At 33.5% G+C, this 22,981-nt stretch overlaps 1 protein-coding gene across 1 annotated transcript in view; it reads right to left on the minus strand.

The window, feature by feature from the left end:
- Nucleotides 1–2,403: 2,403 nt before the first annotated feature.
- LOC149076086 (uncharacterized) overlaps nt 2,404–22,981 on the minus strand; it is a 217,597-nt gene continuing 197,019 nt past the window's right edge. Inside the window, exons 3-4 of the mRNA XM_089243615.1 lie at nt 20,660–20,795; nt 2,404–3,627 (exon numbers count right to left, since the gene is read on the minus strand). Coding sequence (XP_089099741.1) covers nt 3,524–3,627; nt 20,660–20,795 — 240 coding nt within the window. The 3' untranslated portion in view covers nt 2,404–3,523. The remainder of the gene's footprint in view (nt 3,628–20,659; nt 20,796–22,981) is intronic.

Consider the following 22,981-nt stretch of genomic DNA (forward strand, 5'->3'; position numbering starts at 1 on the left):
TCGAATGCGTATTTGTTTCGAAATCTCATTAAAATTTGAACATTTTGCAAATTCATAGATATATGCATTACCTTATCGTCTATATCACTAGCTATAATACGATTTCCGCTGTGATTTAAAAAATAGCATGTTAAAATTTTAGAATCTATTGTAAAGATCTCTAAATTCAAAGTTAAAAAAGACATGGGATATTTCCATTTCTTAATAGAAATTAGAATTTAGTTTTAATTGCGAAACAATGTTTAAATGGGTTTTTGATGAGGTTAAATAGCATATAATATAATTAGTGATATTATAAATTAGTTAATGCACCGGTGTGAAAGAAAATTATTTTTATACGTCGGTTGTGTCATTACGATTGTCGAAAATAATCCCATGAAAATCCCATGCAGAATTCTAGAATTCTAGTAAAATTAGTAAAATGATCAGCAAGAAGTGATATAAGTTTTTGTCTGTGAAGTAAAAACTGACACTGGACAACAACGATATTGCGTCCGACATGAATATATGCAATTCCGAATGGTTTTGACCTGCTGAACATGAATATAACCATAAAGAAGGTTTATTGGTTTATTGAATCTTTTTTGAAAAATCACCATTTTAAACGTTGACAAATACATGACGAGTGTTGTTGTATGGTATAAGTAAGGACCCCATAATATGTTTTCGGGGAAAATGGTCAACCTTGATGCTGGTTGATTACTGTTGGGAAATTGTGAGAAATGCTTCTTACGTCAAGTACAAGCGTAATGCAGGACAAAATAACGTGTCAGACCCAGCTAAATGAACTATTGTGCTGTGATAAAAAGTTGCGTTACCATGTATTTTTGTTGTGCTGTTTGTGTATATATATTAATGTTGTGTCTTTATATAGGGTGCATAACAACTCTCCTTACCGCAAATTACTGACAAACCGTCAAACCTATAGGCATACTTCCAATTAGAAAAAGTATCCAAATAATGTAGAACCTCAGATAAGTTCATCCATGTTGCAAGAGGTTGTATAGTTATAAAAAAAATACTTTTTATACGAACAGTCTTTCGTCTACCTTCCAATTAAAACGTTGCCCTGACTCCCCGAAGCAAAAAAAGAAAAAAGAACACGTTTCCAAGTGCAGTATTTGCTAGGATATTTGAATTCAAAATCGGAGGAAAGTTGGGAAAGAACAGCATAAATGAGGGAAAGAAGCGTTGTCCATTACTTTATGCTGTTCTTTCCCAACTTTTCCCCGTTTTCTGAATTCAAATATTTCAACGAATATTGCACTTGAAAACGTAGAACTTTTTTTTGTTGGCCTCAGGAGAGATAAGGCCACAACTTCTTAATTTGATTTTTGAGCATAGGGTATATGTATGACAAATTAGTTTTCTTATTTTAATAACCACACAGGCCCGTGCAAAATGTATTGTATGTATGATTGACGAAACATGTATGTAATTTGTATGAATATGTTTGAATGGCGTATATCTGAGGTCTACTCGTTATTTATATACTTTTCCTGATTTGAAGTATGCCCCTAGGATCAACGGTTCGCCTATATTTTACGGCAAGGGGAGTTAGCTATGCACCTTGTACATTAGTGAAGCTTCTATATATTTGTGTTGTTTTTTCTGTTCATTTATTTTGTTTCCTTACTTCACGTACTTATGTCGTGTCCCAATAAATTGTGTTAATATATACGTATTCAATGTGAAAATTCAGAGAAAACTGCAGACAATTCAACTTTTTCATGGTCAAATTCGTGCTCAGCACATCGAATAACATGGGGAGACTAACTTTGTTTCGGACGCAGAAACTTTTCCAAAATTTGTTGAACAGTGTTATTGAATGAAATGTGCAGAAATTAAATCTCCTATATGGGTTCTCCAATCCATGAAATTGAAGCTTTTTTCCCCTTTTACTAAAAGAAATATACTCCGTAAGATTTGAAAAAATTCGTACAAATATCTATGATTGAATTTCTTAATTCTTAATAAACTCACGTGCTAAAAAAACCAAGCCTAAATTGAATTACGATGGACGTAAAAAGTGGATAAAAAAAAGCAAGAATTTCAGTTATGGATGTTGGGGAATTTTTCTTCAAATGTTATGGGATGAGTTTTTTTCCAGCGCATTGGGAAGATACTAAATTTAAAAAAAACCCGATATTTTCTTGATTGGGGTCGTATAAGTTCTAAACATGCTCTCTAATCATAATCTCAAATGTTTTCCCTCTTCTTGCTGCAAAGTAATTTATTTGAATTCAAAATGAACTATATATCTTATACTCTTTTCAATCACTTTTTTGTGAGCCCCCTTCCTCGTAAGATAGTCATTTATCAAATTTAAAATCAGCTCAGGTATGGAATCGGGAATATAGTTCAACGAGAGATTAAACAAACACACACACAACTCATATTATTCATAAATTGAAATCTTTTAATGCATAATGTGTCACACATGAAACATTTAAGTAAGTGCACATTCCACAGCGCTCTTATTTATATATATATTTTAAATTCATTATATCGTCATTTTTATTTGAATACTTATATGCTGATCAGACAGAGTGTGAAATATCGTATTAGTCAGGAGTGATTTAATAGTCTTTATAAAAAAAAAAAAAACTTATTTTAAGCGTGAAAACATGTCTTTCCATTGGGTTATTTCGAAGTCCATTTCAACTGGCTCTGTTAAGCTCACAGAATATCATCACACGCACACATAAGTTAAAAAAAATTAAAAAAATCAATAAAAGTTGAGAGTAACTTCGTATAAATTATCCCGGGCATATTTGGGCCACAATCAACTGAAAAAAATTATCAGGCATGGTATACATATTTTTTTATGTGTTAACATTTTATATCCAGAATGAAGAATTCGGAACTTTCTCTCTGGAAGATTTCCATACAAAGCATCTTTTTTTTTAAATGTTTTGTAATGACTTGCTAGTTTCAGTTTCAATACTGACCGACATAAAGCAGCTTATAATGACCATAAAGTTCCTTTCTTTTCCTTCTTAACGTTGATAAACTCACAAATATGCCGAATTCCGTCTATAATTCAGCATATAATAGAGAGAGAACTCACAATATATTAACATTCGCGTTATATAGTAACATGTAATCAAGTGCTTGTCACCGTTCCTACGATGTACACAAAGATCTGACTTCGTATACGTGCATAATTTACATGCAAATTTCACATTAACTCATACATAGATATATGCACTCTCATACACATATTTACCACATTATATATAGATATATATGTGTAGGTATGCATATATGTTCGAGTATGTGTATTTAGGAACGGATGACTATCACAGTCATGGTTGTAAAGAAAGTCATTAGGGATATTCGCTAAAAGCGCCGGGGGTCCAGAGAGATTGCGGCAAACTGGTTCCCATGTTGGAAGCAGCACGGCCTGATGACATTTTAGAGCCTTCACTGGTATTTGAGCCATATTATTTTTTTTCTCTCTCGAAGTCTACTGTGAGATCGAGGGATTTTTTTTTTTAATTTTTATCTGAAGGATGAGTTATCAGCATATCGTCAATTGGAGGAAACGTAGCAGGAAAGCTAATGTTGCCAAGAAGAGGATTCCACTTTGCGAACAACTTCTTCCTTCACCGGAGAAAGGAAACTCTGGAAAATAAAAAAAAATTATATTTTATGCAATTATTAAGTCTATATAAAAATTCATATTGACAGCTAGATATGTATGCAGAGATATCTAAAAATTGAAGTTCCCGTGTTCTCTACAGCTGAAACTATTCATCAGAATACACTACGAAGCATTGGGAATATATTATTAGAATAAATGAATGACATGATTTTAAAAGTTCACATTTTCAAAATTGATATATGAAATAATGAAAATAAAAAAAAGTGTTTAAAGTTTTTTTTTTTTCAGTTACAAATGTTCGATGTGTGAATATTTTGCAACACGACAAACATCTAATCTATAATCAAGTTCATTCCACAAATTTTGCAGTTTTACACAATCAATAGTTCAAAAAAAAAAGTTACAAAATTCAGAATTGATACGTTCTTGAGCCACAGGTCACTAAATACACGTATACACCTCATTAGCGCAGCAAGCCTATGAAATTTGCTTTGAAAACGTAAGTGCCACGGCAGATATGATACAAAAAATAATATTTCTTGCATTAAATTTTTGTCCTATCTTTTCATTAAGACAATAATTGCTTCCAGATAGATAGTTACAGGACAGAAAATATTTAGTTGTGGACACTCAGTATTTAAACAGCACACTAGAATAGAATATCTTAGAATCAATCATTTTAATGCTAGCCGATATAAAAGAAGATAAGTTCGGGCGATCTCGAGATTGATTCCGAGTGCGTGCGAGATGAGATTCACACGCGGGCATGACGTCACACTCGATAAGTTCCGCACATAAATCACTTCCGAGTGTTTAGACGAGAGATGGGCGGACGAAATTTTCACGTTCCTCTTCATTTCTTTATTTTTTTGTTTCGCTCCTCTTCACTTTTTCTATTACTGAAGGAGACATTTCTTAAAAGAATCGCGGTTCATTTTATTTACATTGAAAACTATTTGACGTTCTTTCAATTATTTTTAGTAGTAAAAAATTACTAATACATTAATTAAAACAAATGCATTGTTATGCTTTGAGTTTCTTATTCGATTTCTGCGAAAGTATTTAGATTAATTACTTGTATATTATTTATCGTTATGAGTCACTGAAATTCTTGATCGGAATTTCGGGTTTTTTTCTTGATCGTGATGAATGGAAATATAAATTATAAAATAAACTTTTCCGCTTTGGAGACGGTATACCAGAGGTCTTCAACACATGGCGCGTGGGACACATTTTGCCCTCATAGCTTTTTTTTCACGGCCTGCCGACAGTTTTCACGAAATGGTTGAAAACATTGAAAAACGATTAACGAAAACAATTATAGAAATAATGAAAGAAATAATTTCGGAATTAATGAAAGAAATAATTTTGGAATTAATGAAAGAAATAATTTTGGAATTAATGAAAGAAATAATTTTGGAATTAATGAAAGAAATAATTTTGGAATTAATGAAAGAAATAATTCTAGAAGAAATGAAAGAAATAATTCTATAAGAAATGAAAGAAATAATTCCGAAACAAATACATGAAGATTCAGAATTAATGGAAGAATTATTTCTTGAAATAAATTATTTCAGAATTAGTGAAAAAATAATTAAAGAATCATTAAAAAATTCCAGGTTAAAATTAATCTCAGAATTAAATAGTTCAATCAGTAAATGATCAAAAACTTTTCCAGAATTAGTAAAAAAAATTATTTCAGAAATAATCAATATTGATAGTTAATAAAAATAATAATTTCAGAATAAATAAAAGTCTTCAATTATTTAAGTCCAGTTTTTGAATCGGGGCCAATTATTATATTAAGGTGTCATTAAGTTACAGGAGTTAGTATCCCGATGGCTTCATGGGAAGTTTTAATTTGACTCGCCGGCGCCATGTCTGAAAAATTGAAGACCCAGGCGAACGTTCCATTGGTATCATAGAGCATCCAGATATTACAGTAATTGTGACTTAAGTAGAGTTTTCATTGCTTTCCGTAACATATAACTCACGGTGATTTACTTCCTTAAAAGATTAAGGCTAATTTAATTAATGCTGCGAAAAATCACTGTGTCAACTAAAATATTTCACGTCTCGTAACACCACGCTTGTATAATACAAGCTTTTCTATTAGAAGACATTTGTGTGTTTAGCCTTTTCTGCTAATCCTAACTGTAAGGTTACTCGAGAAGTTAAAATGCAAAATATAGTGTGCCCAATAAAGCTCTCAATAGATAGACAAAGCTCTCTGGAATAGATGAGAAGTGTACGAAAAAGACACTATACTTCTACGATTCATGAGTGGTGCATTAACAGAGGACTCAATGGGGTTGGAATCCCATATGGAATAGGCCCTGGAATTGCTGAAACATTTCATTAATTATGAAACTAAAAATATAAATTCAAAGCTGTTTCAAATTCATTAATTCTCAAACTTTTCTTCCATTAATTTCGAAATTATTTTTTCATTAATTTCGAAATTGTTCTTCCCTTAATTTCATAATTTTTCTTTGACTAATTTTATAATTTTTCTTCCCTTAATTTTATAATTTTTCTTCCCTTAATTTTATAATTTTTCTTTTACTAATTTCATAATTTTTCTTTCATTAATTTTGAAATTATTTGTTCCAAATTTTTCAAATTTTCATTATTGATTTTCGCATATTTTTGTGTTGAAATTTTTTAACAACTTTATATATATATATACATTCCGCATTTATTTTCTTTTTGGGATATCGACTTCTCCGCTCTAGAGCAGTGGTTTTTTACCAGGAGTACACGGAAACACTTCAGCGTCCTTGGAGAACTTTCAGAGGGGGTCCATGAATATTGATTGAGAATACAATTAACTTTATATTTTTTTCCATTATTATATGCTGATTATTAAGTGTCCTTGACTTTTGCCTCATCAGCAGAAAGGGTCCGGGAAACACAAAATGTTAAGAACCCTTACTCTAAAATCTGTAAATATATTACTCAAAGATCTCTACAAAATATATCTGAGCTCAGTACCCCCAAAGCTTGTTACGGCGGCCCTTCGACCCATAGTTTTCGAGTAAACAAACAAATCAAATAATAATTCCTCGTAAAAGAAAAAAATCATGTGTAATCCATGTTTCCTCAACTTTCTGTGTGGTGGGTTGATAAGATGCGGAGTTACAGATGGGAAGGGTTCAGGGTACATGGGTTCAAACCCACCCACCTACAGAAAAATACACATGGGGACACCAGTATCGATTGGTGAGGGACAATGCAAGGTTATGGTGTCGCAGGGAATTTTTCTCCAATAGGGTTGTTAATAAATGGAATAGCTTACCCTTGGAGGTAGTAAATTGTAACACAATTGACACGTTTAAAAAGAAATACGATAAACATGTTGGGGTAAATCGAGAAGCTATCCATTCTTAGAATAAGACAACCATAAGTATTCTTTATGGGCATTGTATAATATTTTATCATGTGTATATATTGTTTGTAATTTGTGTTAATTGCATTTTTAATTGGGTTGCTGTATTTTTGAAACATATGACAACCATATTTTTATGGGCATCTTTTTATCAGCCACCTCGTTGGGCATTTTGCCTGTTGTGGCATTGTTTTTGTATTTGTATTTGTATATTTTCACAAGAACCGGGTTATGCCTATTATCTAAAGACGAACGAGTGGAAAATCTGCACAATAATGCAGATTCTTGAATAAGATTCAAACACGGTATTTACTTGATGAGTTGACGAATAACTTTTGCAATTAAAAATAGGGGTGCTTTGATGAGCACCGTGGTGATTGCCCTGAAATAATTTTACCTGTCTGAAATTCGACATAAACTAGAAAAAATAAGCATCGAATAAAAAAAAAAGGTTTATCTTAATAGATACACTCAAGTTCCCATACTTGGGACAATTTTGAATTCACACTGAAAAATCACAATCCGTCAGTGAAACGTTAAAATTTAAAAACAAATACCCACACTTTGAAGGGTGTCTAAGCCTTTTGTACTGACAGTTAGAAAATTCAAGGTATACATTTAGTACCTAAAAAAATAAAATGGCGTTTGTCCCAAGTTAGGCGAGTGTACCCTTACTTGGAACAGTATAGCTTTTGTGCATTATTTCATGTGGAAGTGCCTTAGTTTTAACTTGGGACCGATTAAAAATTTTTAGGAAGAAGTCCTAAGGCAATAACAAATTGTAAAAATAGTTCAGGAATCATTTTATTCATCAAAAATAACATCGCAACTTTTATCACAAAATCACAGAGTAAGTTCTCGGGTAAGAAAATATCACACCACACCACACATTAAAAAAAAAGAACAAATGAATTTAGGAAGTAGAAAAACTTGAAAAAAACTATTAAAACCAACTAGAACAACTTGAATTAGAAAAACTTAAACAAACTCGAAAAAAGGCTAATATGTGTAGCAGTGTTCGCTGACACGAACGAACAAAGAACAAAACATTGAAACATTTTGGAAAGCTAGAGAAGAAAAGTGTAGCAATCTTAGCGAACGCTAAGAAATTGCACAATTCTCTTTATATAAATTATTGAAACTTCATCAATGTCATCAACATCAGGAAATGAGAACACGTCGGCTTTACCCGATGAAAGTTAATATGAAACGGATTATGAATAATCCGCCATCTGAACTAGCATCTATGACCATTTCTTTGCAATTCCATGTAATGTGCGTAACATGGAACAGTGCCCCAAGTTTAGACACACTTGACTTTTTTTTACTGAAGCTGGGTTGTGAATAATGATAATGGCGATAAAAAAGTTATCCGGCATTTTATAGGAAAAACTTTACCTAACGTTGTCTTAAATCAGACTCCTATATCAGTTCTAATCGAAACTTCTGTTAGTCTAAATAAAAACCCTTATGTCTAAACGTAACGGTGGTGCAAACTTAGTACTTCATTAAACATAAAAAAAAATAAACGATATCCTGGAAAACGCATGAAAAAAACTTTTTCTCAACCGAAACACGTTCTACACTACTGAAACTAATCATGAAATGTTAACGCAGTAACAAACAAACGTGATGAGCTGCTTTAAATATAATTTGCAACAACCGTCAGGGCTACCAACATATTAAAACAAATAGCTCCAAAACAGTTCCACGTTAGGCCGCTATCTCAAGTATGAACACTTGACTGTGTTATAAAATCATAATAATAATGTTCGAAATAAAAAAAAAATTGAAGAATTTTATGAGGCATGAAATAAGTAGCGATTGTCATTCAAATTTCAAAATGAAGTCATTCATTATTACTTTTTTTAGGCAGACATTTTTCTATTTTGCTGATACGCACGAGTATTGGATTACTGTTAGAAAAATCTGGCAGATTGTAACATTCAAATATAATTTCGTGGATGATTCATGGACATTACAATCGGTGGGAAAAAAATATGGAGATGGGAATTTACTGAACGAGAGAGAAATGAAATGGATGTACTAGAGAGAGAGAGAAAGAAAGAGATGAGGAAGGAGAACAGAGATAGAGATAAAGAGAGTGGGAGAAAACTCAAAACCATCTGTTTTGGGTGAGACAAAGAGAGATCACGCGGACATTAAATGATGGGCGTGTCAGTTTTATGTCTTTTCCTCTCGTTTTTTTTTGCTCTTCTCCAGAGCCTCTATTTGTCTCTCTTTCTCTTTATTTTGCTCTTGTCTACTCTGCCTAACGCTATTTTATTTCCATTAGAGATTGGGTATAAGAGGGAGCAGTTCTTCTCCAAATCAACTTCAGCTGCCACCAGGATTTCTGACTCTATCTCCAGTGAGGAGACCCTTACTATAATACAATGCACCAAAACAATAAAGTTCTGCTCTGATCTCAATGAAAATATCTTCTCCTTCATCATCATCATCATCTACTTAACCCTACTTCTTTTATTACACAGATTTTTTTATTCCTGGATATAAATTCATGTTTGAAGTTTTTTATGAGCGTGTAATGGTTCTTGATGGAAATTTTTTCACCCAGAGTCGTTTTATTCGTGGATTTTGGTGAAATCAAGAGTTCTTTGGGAAGTTTATTCATTGCATAATATTTTCTATGAAAGCTTTTCAGAAAAAAAGAAGTTTATTGAATGATATTCACCGTCTAGGAAACGAGTATTTCGGGATATGTTTGTGATGTCATATTTCAAACATAGATGCCGATGAGTTCTATGGAAAGTCATATACGACCATCTCCCATTTCTTACGTCCTGCGTGTTATTTTGTTTGCATTGCATGATGAGTTATTACCATTTATTTCTCTGTTTTGACTTTTTTCTTATTTTTCTTTTGAGCAGAGAAAGGGGCCGTCATCAAATTTTATTTCAAAAGAACTTTTGGGCTAATACAAAGAGCTTATGAAAATAACTGTATAGCTCGCAGAGTTTTTTTTGAACGATATCGACAATTCAATGGCTTGAATTGCCGGAACTTGTGTTCAGCGTATACATGTGACATTAACGTATTTATGTTGTTAAAGTTTTGCGTTTCTCCTATTGAAGTAATGCTGCTACCTGTCTTCCATATCTAGAAGATGATGCTTGAATATTCCGGCTATGTGAGTATTATGTTGAATTTATGCCTGCTCCGTGCGGAAAGACCTCTTTCAAAATGAGAGACCACCTCGCTATCGCACCTTAAAATAGGAAACTTGCAAAAATCCAATTTCAGCCGAGCTATCTTGAAAGATGACTAATAGTCACTAAAAGATAATGATGATCAATGAAAAAAGAAGCGGCTGGGCACGTGGCTATTCTACATTTTTTTTACGGACTTATCATTTTTAGAATGTAAATTAATTAATCAAAGTTAGCTAATAATTATGAAATAAAAATTATTTAAATTAAAACAAGATCACTTCGCTTGTCGCACAGTCTTCACTGCATCAATAGTAAGCTTGAGGAAAAGCTTAAGGTGAAGATAGAAACTGTAAAATAGCGATATTATACCTACTTAATTTTTAAAATACCGTTTTAAAAACAAATAAAATTGGTTTCTATCATGCAATGCATATAGCTGGAAAACTATAATGATTTAATTTTTATTGTCCATTTTATCCCATTCTAATAGATGGAAGACACAAATCTTGAAAACGCATTTTTTCGTTCATTGTAGACAATATACGAGTTAACTCGTAAACCGTCAAATATCTTCTTTTATACGTAAATAAATTTAAAATCGGTGAGAAAAAATATTTTTTCCCACCGATTGTAATGTCCATGAATCATCCACGAAATTATATTTGCATGTTACAATCTGCCAGATTTTTCTAACAGTAATCCAATACTCGTGCGTATCAGCAAAATAGAAAAATGTCTGCCTAAAAAAAGTAATAATAAATGACTTCATTTTGAAATTTGAATGACAATCGCTAATTATTTCATGCCTCATAAAATTCTTCAATTTTTTTTTATTTCGAGCGTTATTATTATTATTATGATTTTATAACACAGTCAAGTGTTCATACTTGAGATAGCGGCCTAACTTGGAACTGTTATGGAGCTATTTGTTTTTATATGTTGGTAGCCCTGACGGTTGTTGCAAATTATATTTAAAGCAGCTCATCACGTTTGTTTGTTACTGCGTTAACATTTCGTGATTAGTTTCAGTAGTGTAGAACGTGTTTCGGTTGAGAAAAAGTTTTTTTCATGCGTTTTCCTGGATATCGGTTATTTTTTTTTAATGTTTAATGAAGTACTAAGTTTGCACCACCGTTACGTTTAGACATAAGGGTTTTTATTTAGACTAACAGAAGTTTCGATTAGAACTGATATAGGAGTCTGATTTAAGACAACGTTAGGTAAAGTTTTTCCTATAAAATGCCGGATAACTTTTTTTATCGCCATTATCATTAATCACAACCCAGCTACATTAAAAAAAGTCAATTCTGTCTAAACTTGGGGCACTGTTCCATGTTACGCACATTATATGGAATTGCAATGGAATGGTCATAGATGCCAGTTCAGATGGCTGATCGGATTATTCACAATCTGTTTCATATTATGTTTCATCTTAAAGACACACACATTGAGATATGGAAAAGAAACAGGCAGTGACGTCCTGTAAACACGGGAGAAGCCACACAGGGCCGTCATTTCAACTTTTCCCTTTTGGGGGGGGGAACTTTTTCCAGGGGGGGGGGCAAAGCACATGTACTCAATGTATGTATATATATATATATATATATTTGTATATATATATATACACCATTTTTAGTGTATTTTCGAAAGCCCGGGGCCGTCGCCCCCCCCCCCCACTGCGCCCCCTTAAATGACGGGCCTGAGAAGCCACCAGAAAACGTTGAATCGGTATTCTTAAGAGATAATTGAATTCCAGCGATATGTAATTTGGCGACATTCTGGATATCGATACTTGCTCACTGCACACAACTACCGATGTTTTTGCTAGAAAGAAAGCAAGACAGAAATTGATGGCTTGAAATGAGGCTAGTATGCGAACATCCATTGATACTTATGCAGTTTCTCGTCGTACATAAAGCCTTAGTGATACTCAACGCACCTTAATCATCAGACTCGTCATCTTTTCCTTTTCCTTCAGAAATTGATAATGAGAGCAGGCAAGACAATTTGGGCTGAGCATAAAGTCCTTGGTAACAGACACACAATATAGTGTCCTAAAAAATGAATCCTCTGGGGTGTTCAGTGAGCTCCTAAACTTTCATGAGAAGAGGAGGGTTTATTGTCATAATGTGACGGATAGTTGAAAATTTTTTATAGATTTTCCATGGAACTTTTTGTAGAGATGGTGTATTTCCGTACTCATAGACTTTGAATTTAGAACAACTTGGTCTTATACATCAAAGAAATCGATTTATTATAGATATTATGCCGAAAGGGAAACTCAGAAAGTAAAGTCAGATACTCTCCCTCAGAAATAGAACCCACAGATCCTCTTACAAACCAAGCAAATGCGCTACTGTATACACCACAGTAGACACGACTGTGCATTCCTTATTTAAAGCACTATGGCGCGAGACACTGAAGTAGAGGCATTAGTAGTCTCCATTTAACTTCATGAAATGACTCCCTCCCCACCGTAGGACGGAAGAGAGAGATGCGGGGAAAAGGTCTATTTTCTCGATGGCTATGTTGAGAGAAAGCCGTCTCACTCCCCCTATTTTTGTCTGTTCTCACAAATTTTGGCCCTAGTCATATGCATTATCTTTTACCTTGATTATCGTTTACCTTGATTTCCAGAAGGCATTCGATCGGGTCCAACATGGCAAACTCTTGAAGCGTTTACACGAGATTGGAATAGGGGGCAACTTGCTGAATTGGATAGAATCGTGGTTAAGAGATAGGTCGCAACGAGTTATGGTGAACGGGGAATTCTCTGGTTGGACAGACGTCACAAGTGGAGTTCCTCAGGGAAGTGTCCTTGGCCCCCATACTTTTTTCACTTTTTATCGACAAACTCGATCAGGGTATCGATGGAATTACTAGCAAATTCGCAGATGATGTGAAGCTAATGGGGGTAATTGGAAATGAAAGCGATAGGAGGTTGCTCCAGACCAACTTAAACAAGATTGCAGCATGGGCAAATGAATGGAGCATGACGTTTAGCGTAGATAAGTGCATGGTCGCTCATTTTGGTTCGAACAACCCACGGTTCTCTTACGAGTTGAATGGTGTCACTATCCCGGATGCAACTAGAGTCACCGATTTGGGAATTCTCATTGACGAGCGACTTAAGTTTTCTGAACATTGTTCAGCGGTTGTCAAAAAAGCGAATAGAATGCTTGGTCTCATTTTCAAAAAGGTCTCTTCGCGTTCTCCTAAAGTCATTCTTCCGCTTTTTCGAGGCTTAGTTCGTCCTGGACTGGAGTATGCTGTAAGGTTTTGGAGACCATACCTACAGAGGGACATAGACTTGGTTGAAGGGGTACAGAGAAGAGCTACGCGTGTCCTTATTGGCACACAGGGCTTGAGTTATGAAGAAAGACTTCATTTTTTGAATATGTTTACATTGGATGAACGCAGGTGTCGAGGAGATATGATCGAAGTGTTCAAAATTTTCAATGGGATGGATAGGATGGACCATGAACTTTTAGTACACCGCCAATCGACTGCTTTTACAAGGGGACACCAGTATCGATTGGTGAGGGACAATGCAAGGTTATGGTGTCGCAGGGAATTTTTCTCGAATAGGGTTGTTAATAAATGGAATAGCTTACCCCCGGAGGTAGTAAATTGTAACACAATTGACACGTTTAAAAAGAAATACGATAAACATGTTGGGGTAAATCGAGAAGCTATCCATTCTTAGAATAAGACAACCATAAGTATTCTTTATGGGCATTGTATAATATTTTATCATGTGTATATATTGTTTGTAATTTGTGTTAATTGCATTTTTAATTGGGTTGCTGTATTTTTGAAACATATGACATCCATATTTTTATGGGCATCTTTTTATCAGCCACCTCGTTGGGCATTTTGCCTGTTGTGGCGTTGTATTTGTATTTGTATTTGTATTATGCATTACGCATGGAATAAATTCGACATTTCGAGTAGATGAAGCAACCAGTATTGACCGGCTATTGCAAAATAAAATCGGGAACAGGTGAGGAAACTACTGTGATAGATGATCCGCACCTTCAAAAATCCATAATCACTTTTGAAGATACAATAATATGCCGTCCTATTTTGTAAAGCTTACATGGATGATTGTTTACATTATTTATGTACAGTGAATAAACAAAAGCTGTATCCCAATCATCACCATTGGGAATAAACAGGACATATGAAAGACGCGAAAACTTTATCGAAGATCTCTGAAAAAAACATAAAGGTAATATCGAACGGTGAGATTGTAAGTCTGCGGGATACAGGCTGGTAAAAAGAGTGGACGGCCCACTACCTACTATTCTAACTGAGCTCATGTTCTGAGGCGGACTCCCCCCCTTCAAAAGTCAATGCTCCTTCTTCGAGCAAATCCTTCTACCATTCTGCATGTAATAATAGGTATGAGCGGAGAAACGGTGTTTTCACCGAGTGCCGCGATCCGTTCATCGGGAATCGGTCACGCAATCGTCGAGTTATCGAGAGAGAGAGAGTGAGAGAGAAAAATAGGGGGGGGGGGGTGATATAAGGCCCGTAACGTATACTTGGATGAATGTGAGAAGTCTTTGAGCATGTATGTACGTATACACGTATGCGTGCTTGTGTGTATTACTCGTTGTTCATAGAAACACAAACGTTAACACATAGGTTTCGGGGTTTCCACGGAAAAGACTTTTCGATTAGATAGATATTTGGTCATAGAGAGGAAAAACGAGAAAAAAAGAGAGGGAGGTAGAGAGATATATGTGTGATCGATGAGAAAATGGGTATGGGAGAAGTTAGCGTTATTCGTTACAAATCAAGCACAACGATCTTGTTTTTTTTCCTTCCCTGAGACAAAAACTGTTTTTGTTGACCATAAGCCGCTCTGACCCCTCCTGGGTATTCATCTTGTCTTATTGCGATGGACAGTTTGTCCTTTTCAGCTGAAAATACACCGATTTCTGTTACAGCCAACGTCAATACGGTACAAAAGTCGCTGTAGATAAGCGTTTTATCTGAATTTTCTTATATTTATCAGCCATAAATAAATGCATTTTTTTGCTGAATGGAATTGGAATATTGATTATAAAGATTCAATTTAGTATTCACGAGAATGCTTTGAAACCTTTTCCTCTGAGGATGTTTTGAATCGATGAAAAAAAGTATGCTCAGGATTTTGAGTTTCACTGACTGACTGTGAAAAAGTTTTGTCCCTCAATGAAATAATCAATGCATTTTTCGGATAACTATCATTCAAATCAATTATTCAAAAGAGAAGTACTATTTATTAAATATTTATATGAATTTATATTAATTATTGTTATTATATTATTTATATGAATTATTTTCAAAAGGGAAGATTTCCACTTTTGCTGAATTTACAGTGGAAGTAAAAAAAAATGTTTTCTCCGGAGTGGACTGCTTTACAAAAGTAGAAAATATTCCAACAGGTAAAGTGAGAAAGTGGTATAAGAATATTTAATTATTATATTTCTTGATCAACGTTCAATTAAGTTCTACATTTAAATATTGGAAATGTTCCATTTTGAATGAAAATTAGGGGAAATGTTACCTTTTAATCGAAATCGGAGATAGTTCAATAATTGTAAAATTTTCAATTTCTACGCCTCCCGTTGATTCCAGAACGTTTCCACCTAGACAAGTGTGATGCCCTTACTTCTATCTCGTAAATAAAATAAAAAACAATATCATTCATGGGAACCTTCCATAACGGATACTCCCATAAGTGAACACCTTCACTAACGGAGACATTATTTTGATATCTATTAATGGATACTCCACGTTAGCAGACAAACTTTTTGTTCCCAACAGTGTCCCAACGTTGTAAAGAGGCTCTACTCTAGAATGTGACATTGAAAGTGCTTCTGAAAATTGTGTCGTTTTTGAGAAAACTTCCTTCTAGTCAGTAGGGCAACCACTTTGTTATATTCCCTTCTGAATGAAAAATATCTAAATGAATGAACCAGATGATATGTCCCCCTTTTGGCAGGAACATATCACTTTATATTTTAATTTCGATAAAAAAAATATTCCTGTTTAAATGAAACCGTTGGATAATCTTAAGAGTTCATTCCAAATATTCAGAAACTATTAAAATGTGCATTTCGAAAAAAAAAGTTGGAATGCTGCTTTTTGAAAATAAGCTACTCATATGCGTATGCTTAATAGAATTAATAACTGCATATACCTCAAGTAATTTGATGCTCGTGTGAAAAGTAAAAGCCACTGTACATTTAACATTCAAATGAAATAGATGGCAATAATTGGCTGTTCTATGTTTTTGAGATGTTTTGAGAAATAGTATATTTAATACGTAAGGGAATTATAATCAAAATATTTTAAAAGTTATGAATTTATTTTTTTTAAATTACAGTAATTAAATCTAAAAAAAGAGCCCGCTACCTGTCTTCATTGCATCAATACTCTACATGAGGTGAAGCCAACACTGAAGATTCGAAGTGTGAAATCGGGTTATACATATTTAATATTAAAAAGATAATTTTAAAAATAATGGTTATTATCACGCAATGAATATAGCTAGAAGACTTCTATGATTCAATTTTTATTGTCTATTTCATTCGATTAACTAATTTAGCGACATTGGCGAGATATCTTGCCTCCTTAAAAGCCTCTTATTTTAGCATTGACAAGTCCAGATATTTTGTCAAGTTGATTTCTTAGTGAGACCCTTTTTCACCCTACACCCCTAAGTTTGCACCTGTTGAAGATCAGAACAAAGCCTACTTCATAAAAAAAAAAGTGGTACTTAGAAGAAATGTTCACTGATTTCTGCTGAAACGCTTAAACAGTTAGAAGAAAACTTGTTCCTCTCATTGTATATCAGTATAAGAATGAACTCATAAGACTTCAAAAATATTTCCTTATACGAAAATAGATTTAAAATTAGACTTGGATCCAAAATATTTAAGAGAAATGTAGGTACTAATAAAAAAGGTTTGATTTCAAATGCTGTGGATTAAGATTTGCGCCCACAAACGTTTCATCAAAAGTGCATTACTTTAAAATAAAGTTCACTTCCATTTATCATTACTACACTTTATAACCAAACAAACTTGATTTTGAAAACTTATCTATATATTATCCAATTTTACTTGCAGCTTGGGATTTTATTGTCGGTTAAACAAACAGTAAACTCAATATTAACACTATACGTTGTAATAGGCAGTAAAGCTGCATTTACAGTATATATTTGCGGAGTTAGAGAAATTTAAGTGAATATTGTTTTTAATATCTTTCAATTTTTTTTTGAAAATGAGAAATCAGGTTTATATTGCAGTTAAAGTAAATATAACGTATATGCTGCCAACTATAAAGGATATCACTTTGACTGAAAAGAGCACTTTTGAATTCATGAATGAATGAATTGATACTCATGATTGGGGCTCTACTTTTAATGACGTCATTTTTAAGCTATATGGTCATATTTTGAACATTTTTGAGCAATCAGTCATATTTTAAGGATATTAAAACAATCGATCATATATTTCGGTCATTTCATCAATCAAATTTTTAATCTGCAATATTGTCGTTTGAGTTACAACATGTACAAAACTTACATTTCAGTCTAGCAAACACTTGTGAAAGATCTTATTCATTCGTAAACGTGGAATTTTCTAATTGAACGCTTTGTTATCGTGCTTTAGGTTAGGGCCGTAATTCGGATTTTTGTCAGCTTGCAAGATTAGCTCCTAGATATGTGTAGAATGGATCCTGTGAAAAGTCCCCTAATTTTCTATGTGAGCATAGAAACATATGCATTACCTATCAATTACCTAACTGGGCAAGAAAAATTCAACTTTGAAACCACAACGACCCTTTTTTTTTTTAAAAAAAAAGAGAAATATCTCAACCATTTTTCAACGGATCTTTAATTTATTTTAAAACAGTCCTCCCACTTAGGACAAAAAAAAACAAAACATTCCAGTCATCTTTTACGATTTGTCGATAGTTTCAAAGTTACGAGGCGAAAACAAACAAACATTAAATTTTTAACCACAAAAAATTTCGCATCTTGACGTCAAATAAATCAATTTTCAGCTCATTTATAATTTTTTTATTGGGTACACAGGTTTTTCCAGAATTGAGAAATGATGGGTTTTTGATTGGGATATGTGGGAAAAAATTACTGAAGACGCCAAAAGTGCTTGGCAGCCATTTTTGATCCGCCATTTTCGATGGAAACTCACGTGGTGGAAAAGTAGGGGACTTTTCAGGATCCATTCTACACAGACGTAGAAGCTGAAATCGTGAAAATTTCAGCTAGTTATGAATTTGTGTCATATCGACCCTGTTTTAGGCCTTAATTTACTGGCTACAGGCTCAAGTACGAAAAAAAAATAGTTTTTTGTATAGCCGATTAGTGCATTTTTTGGGACAATCTTTGTCTCCCCCCCCCCCCCCCTTCCCATCCGTCGGAGTTTGGGCACAAGGAAACATGTTTTGGCTAGTTCTGTTGGTCTGAAATCGGTGATTAGAAATCGCACACACGTCGGTTCTCGTACTTATTAGCCTTTTTTCCTGAATTTTCGAGACAAACCATCCAGTGTGCCGTGATTGAGAAACCCTGAGAAAATATGCGCGAATACGGCAATGTTTATTATATTGACAAAAAATTTCTAACAGGACTTTTTTTTGGAAAACGAAGCATTTTGTTGCAACTCGGCCTGTTTCCGGCAAAATTTCTTCTGTTGACTTGAACTTCCATAAATACAAGAATTCGCAGCGCATTCATGCACCATTTTTAAATAAAAAAAAATCAAAAATGCGTCTACCTCCAAATTTATTATTCTCATTTTATAACTATTTTCACTTTCAGTTTCTGAAAGCTAATTGGAAGCCAAAATGTTGATTGAATAGAGACTTTATATTACCTTGCATTATTACAAAGACATATTAATAATATGGTGCATTATTTATGACATCTTCCTTTTAATTTGGCCATTTTCCAGAAAACATCAGGTAAAGAACATTGAGTAAACTTAAACGCAATAAAAATAATACTGATCGAAAGTAGATATAGAGTGTGAAAGTAAGATTGTTGTAATTAATAAAACAAAAAAACTCATGTGTAAGAAAATTATAAAATTCGGTGACTCTAAGGAATCTTTAAAAGCTTATAGTAACAGCTCGATCGGACGTCCAAACACGTCATTGAATCAAGCGAATGCACCCGAAAATGAAAACTGAGCAGCTTAGAAACCTTACAAAAAATTCAAAAAACATGAAAGCATGTTTTGCTATATAAGGAAACAACGTCGTGAGCAGATAGTAAAAATAAAGCTTCAAAATCATTGAAAGATGTAGTTACAGATAAGATAGAGATGAGCAACGGAACATATCAATACTCAACAAGGTAGTTTAAAACAAAAAACACCCCAACTGACACCCATTAGAAGCTTTCTTGATGTTTGTTGAAGCCGCATTATCTGAAAATCATCAAAGAGCTACACATAAAAAAAACTCATTCCTGTAACACAATTTGACAAGCAGCTCTAACAAAGAGTGTATTCCATCTCTTTATATAGTAATATCGCATTCGCGGAAATAGACTTGCAAGATAAGAAAACACAAACTATTCCGAGAATAATGATACATTCAAAAGAAATTCTGAAAAATGTAAGCGAAGAAAAATATATTGCCATTTTAAAATATTAACAAATAAATGATCATAGCGAACTATATCTAATTCAAATGAATAAGCCAATAAACATAAAAGATTATTCTCCACAACGTTCGAGAGTTCAACAATATACGCGAACTTCTCTTACATCAATTGGATTTTTTCTTCTTTATTGAGGAATTTACGTCATCGTTGAGGAAAATATCTAAATAAACATGTCGAAATATATTGCCACATGTTCATATTTTATATAATTTACCCCGCAAAACTATTTATCTAGTATTTTAACTATAAATTTGTCGATATTTCAGCACAGAATAGTGCATTGAAATTATAAGAATGATTTTGACCAGGTTTTCGGTCAAGTACCCCAGTATGCGTCGGTGAAAATATTTTCAGTACCGATGGTAGTACTGCATTCCTCTCATTTTGTAAAATATGTTAAAGTTTCGCCCAAAACCGACTTGATGAGTTGCAATATTGCTGTTCAGCTAAAAGGCAGAATCAACCACACTGCAGAAATTAATTTGTGACAAAGCTTCTACAGATATTGTTGATTCTGGTAATCTTTCTGAATTTTCGAAACGCCTTTGCAAAATGTGATTTTTTTCCAAACTTTTTCAATCATTGTAGAATTTTTAATCTCGTAAATCAATGCATTTGCCGTATCTATTTTATTTTAACAAGATCAGAATTAATAATTGAAAAGAATCGAACAGAATATGAAATAACGAAGAAAATTATATATACACAGAGTCATATTTCTAAGATTTTAGGTCATTAAAAAAAATCCGAGCCCAATTCATGGTATTTTATAAAAAATTTATATATAGTATTTTATATACCATGTACAAGAAGGACCTTCTGTGCTGAGACGGTCTGGAAAGATGGTGCATCCGCAGATACTTCACACTTGTAGGTGCCGGTTGTCGAAATATCCGACTCTAGAAGTAGAAGGGTTCCATTCAGCGATCTTGGAATCTAAAAGTGAAATAAAAAAAAGTTTATTGTAAGAATTTTTTGTTCTCAGACGAAATAAAAAATATATGGAATTTCTTAAAAAAATTCCAAGTGAGACACACTTTATTCATATACGATTGTTGATCGCTCATCTTAAAAGCGACTACTTGGGTCAAAAAGATGTTGACATAAATAACTTTAGAAGCCATTTAAGTAAAAATAATAATTTCTGCAAAAATTACGAAATTTAATGTTTCATTCGGTTATTTTGTACAATCCTGAGTTAATAATTTCTCATAGTTAAAAATGTTCATTCACTAAGATTTTTAAAAGAAAAAAAAAAAGATGAAATAAAACATTCTTCTATTTTTTACGAATAAGGCAGGCCGAGTTAGAGATAATCGAAGTCGAAGCATATATTTTTTCAATTATTTTATAAAATGATATAATTTTGACTTTATTCATGAGAAGCATCTATGTATAAAGTTTTTAACGCTATTTAATTTAACGAGGGAAATTATATTGGCTAGTAGATGTATAAGTTTTTATACGGCTCTTTAACAGCTTGGCTGGAATAATGCATTGTTAAATGGAAAATATATGTGATTTATAACTCAATTTCGATAATTAGAGAACATGATTTTTCATTCAATATTTCGGTGCATATTGAGAACGTATAAGAATTATCTAAATTTGGTAATTTTTTTGCTTCAAATGGCTTCTAAAATAGTTAATAAAACCATTCGAAACATTTTTTTTAATTCCAAGCTACCTCTAAGACTATCAGTTGAAGAATTCGCAGTTGGATAACGATGAGTCAAAATCTCGTATACTAGTATGTCGATGTAATCCGATGCATGTTAATATCCCTTCAATCTATATAGTAAATATATATAGTGGATTTTCTCTGTGTTGGTATGTCTGTGTGTGTTTTCTCTAGACAAATCTACAATTTTAGATCGATCATCAACAAATTTCGCATGACCAAACAGGACCCGACTAAAACGATAGGGTTCTTTAAAAGTTCGTCAGAACTGAGCAAATGCTTGAAACGGGCGAAAACTGTCGGACAACTATGATTTTTGAGCCTCAACAATAATTTTTTCGAATGTTTTCTCTGGTTTGCCTGGTTCCTATACAATAAGTTTCAGACATGTTTATTCCTTTGTAATGGTTTGTCATTTGTTCAATTCTCCCAGTATATGAAGAAAACCCGGGCAGTGCCGTGTAATTCAGATACTAGTAAATAACATGCATTTTTTTTTAAAAAGTAACCATATCTGCACGCCTCTGCATAAATTCCGCGAAAACACCACTACCTTTACCCTTAAGTTGAAATATATCTTCGCCTCGTGTTGATGGTATTGCCTTTGTGCTTTGTGGGTGTATAAAGTTTTGAGATGTGTGCATGATACATGTACGTGCATCCTTTTTTTACAAATCAATGGTGAGTACGTAATGTTAGAATAAAAGTATGTGTATTTTCAGGATATCACGAGACAACCGATATGGCGAGACGTTTTTTTAGAAAACCAACCAGAATTCCCGATCTCAGGCTGGAGAAACCGCAGGAAGCTAACCCCCACCGGAGTTGCAAAGCTATCAAGATAACCACGCGACCACAATTTCCAGAATAAAAAAAACCAAAGGAAAATAAAACCTCGAATGAACGAAACAAACATGAAATAAAAGTTTCGTTGCCATCTTTAAAGAAGGAGAAGCTTAATGTTGTGATTTCAAAACGTCTCTGATGTCTTTTCATTCCGAAATAAATTTGTGTAGCGACGGTACTTTTTTTTATTATGTTTCTTTATTTTCTTATTTCTTTGTATACATATATATATACACACACACGATGCATTCGGGATACTGGAATACAGCACACATTTATCATCGGCAACAGAGCGCGACTCAAGAAGAAGACCGTCCTTTTCTGCTACCTTTTTAGAAAAACAGAGATACGACACAGAGTGTTTTATCGATGAATCTTTTCGAATCATTTAACAAGTAAGAGGAGGAGGGAAGTGCGTCTCTCTCTGTTGTTTTTGTATTTTGGATTGATAGTGATTGCTTTTGAGAGCCTTTGACATCACTTCTTACCCCCCTATTTCTCTCACTTGCTTTTTTGTTTAGAGAAAAGTCGATGCTGAAACGTGAAATTCCAGAGATGTCTAACACAACGCGATTTTTTTTTTATCTCTCGTAAA

The sequence above is a fragment of the Pholcus phalangioides genome, unplaced genomic scaffold, assembly GCF_987345545.1.
Source record: "Pholcus phalangioides strain wild (caught in Gottingen) unplaced genomic scaffold, Ppha-v1.0 ptg000015l_1, whole genome shotgun sequence".
NCBI lineage: Eukaryota > Metazoa > Arthropoda > Arachnida > Araneae > Pholcidae > Pholcus > Pholcus phalangioides.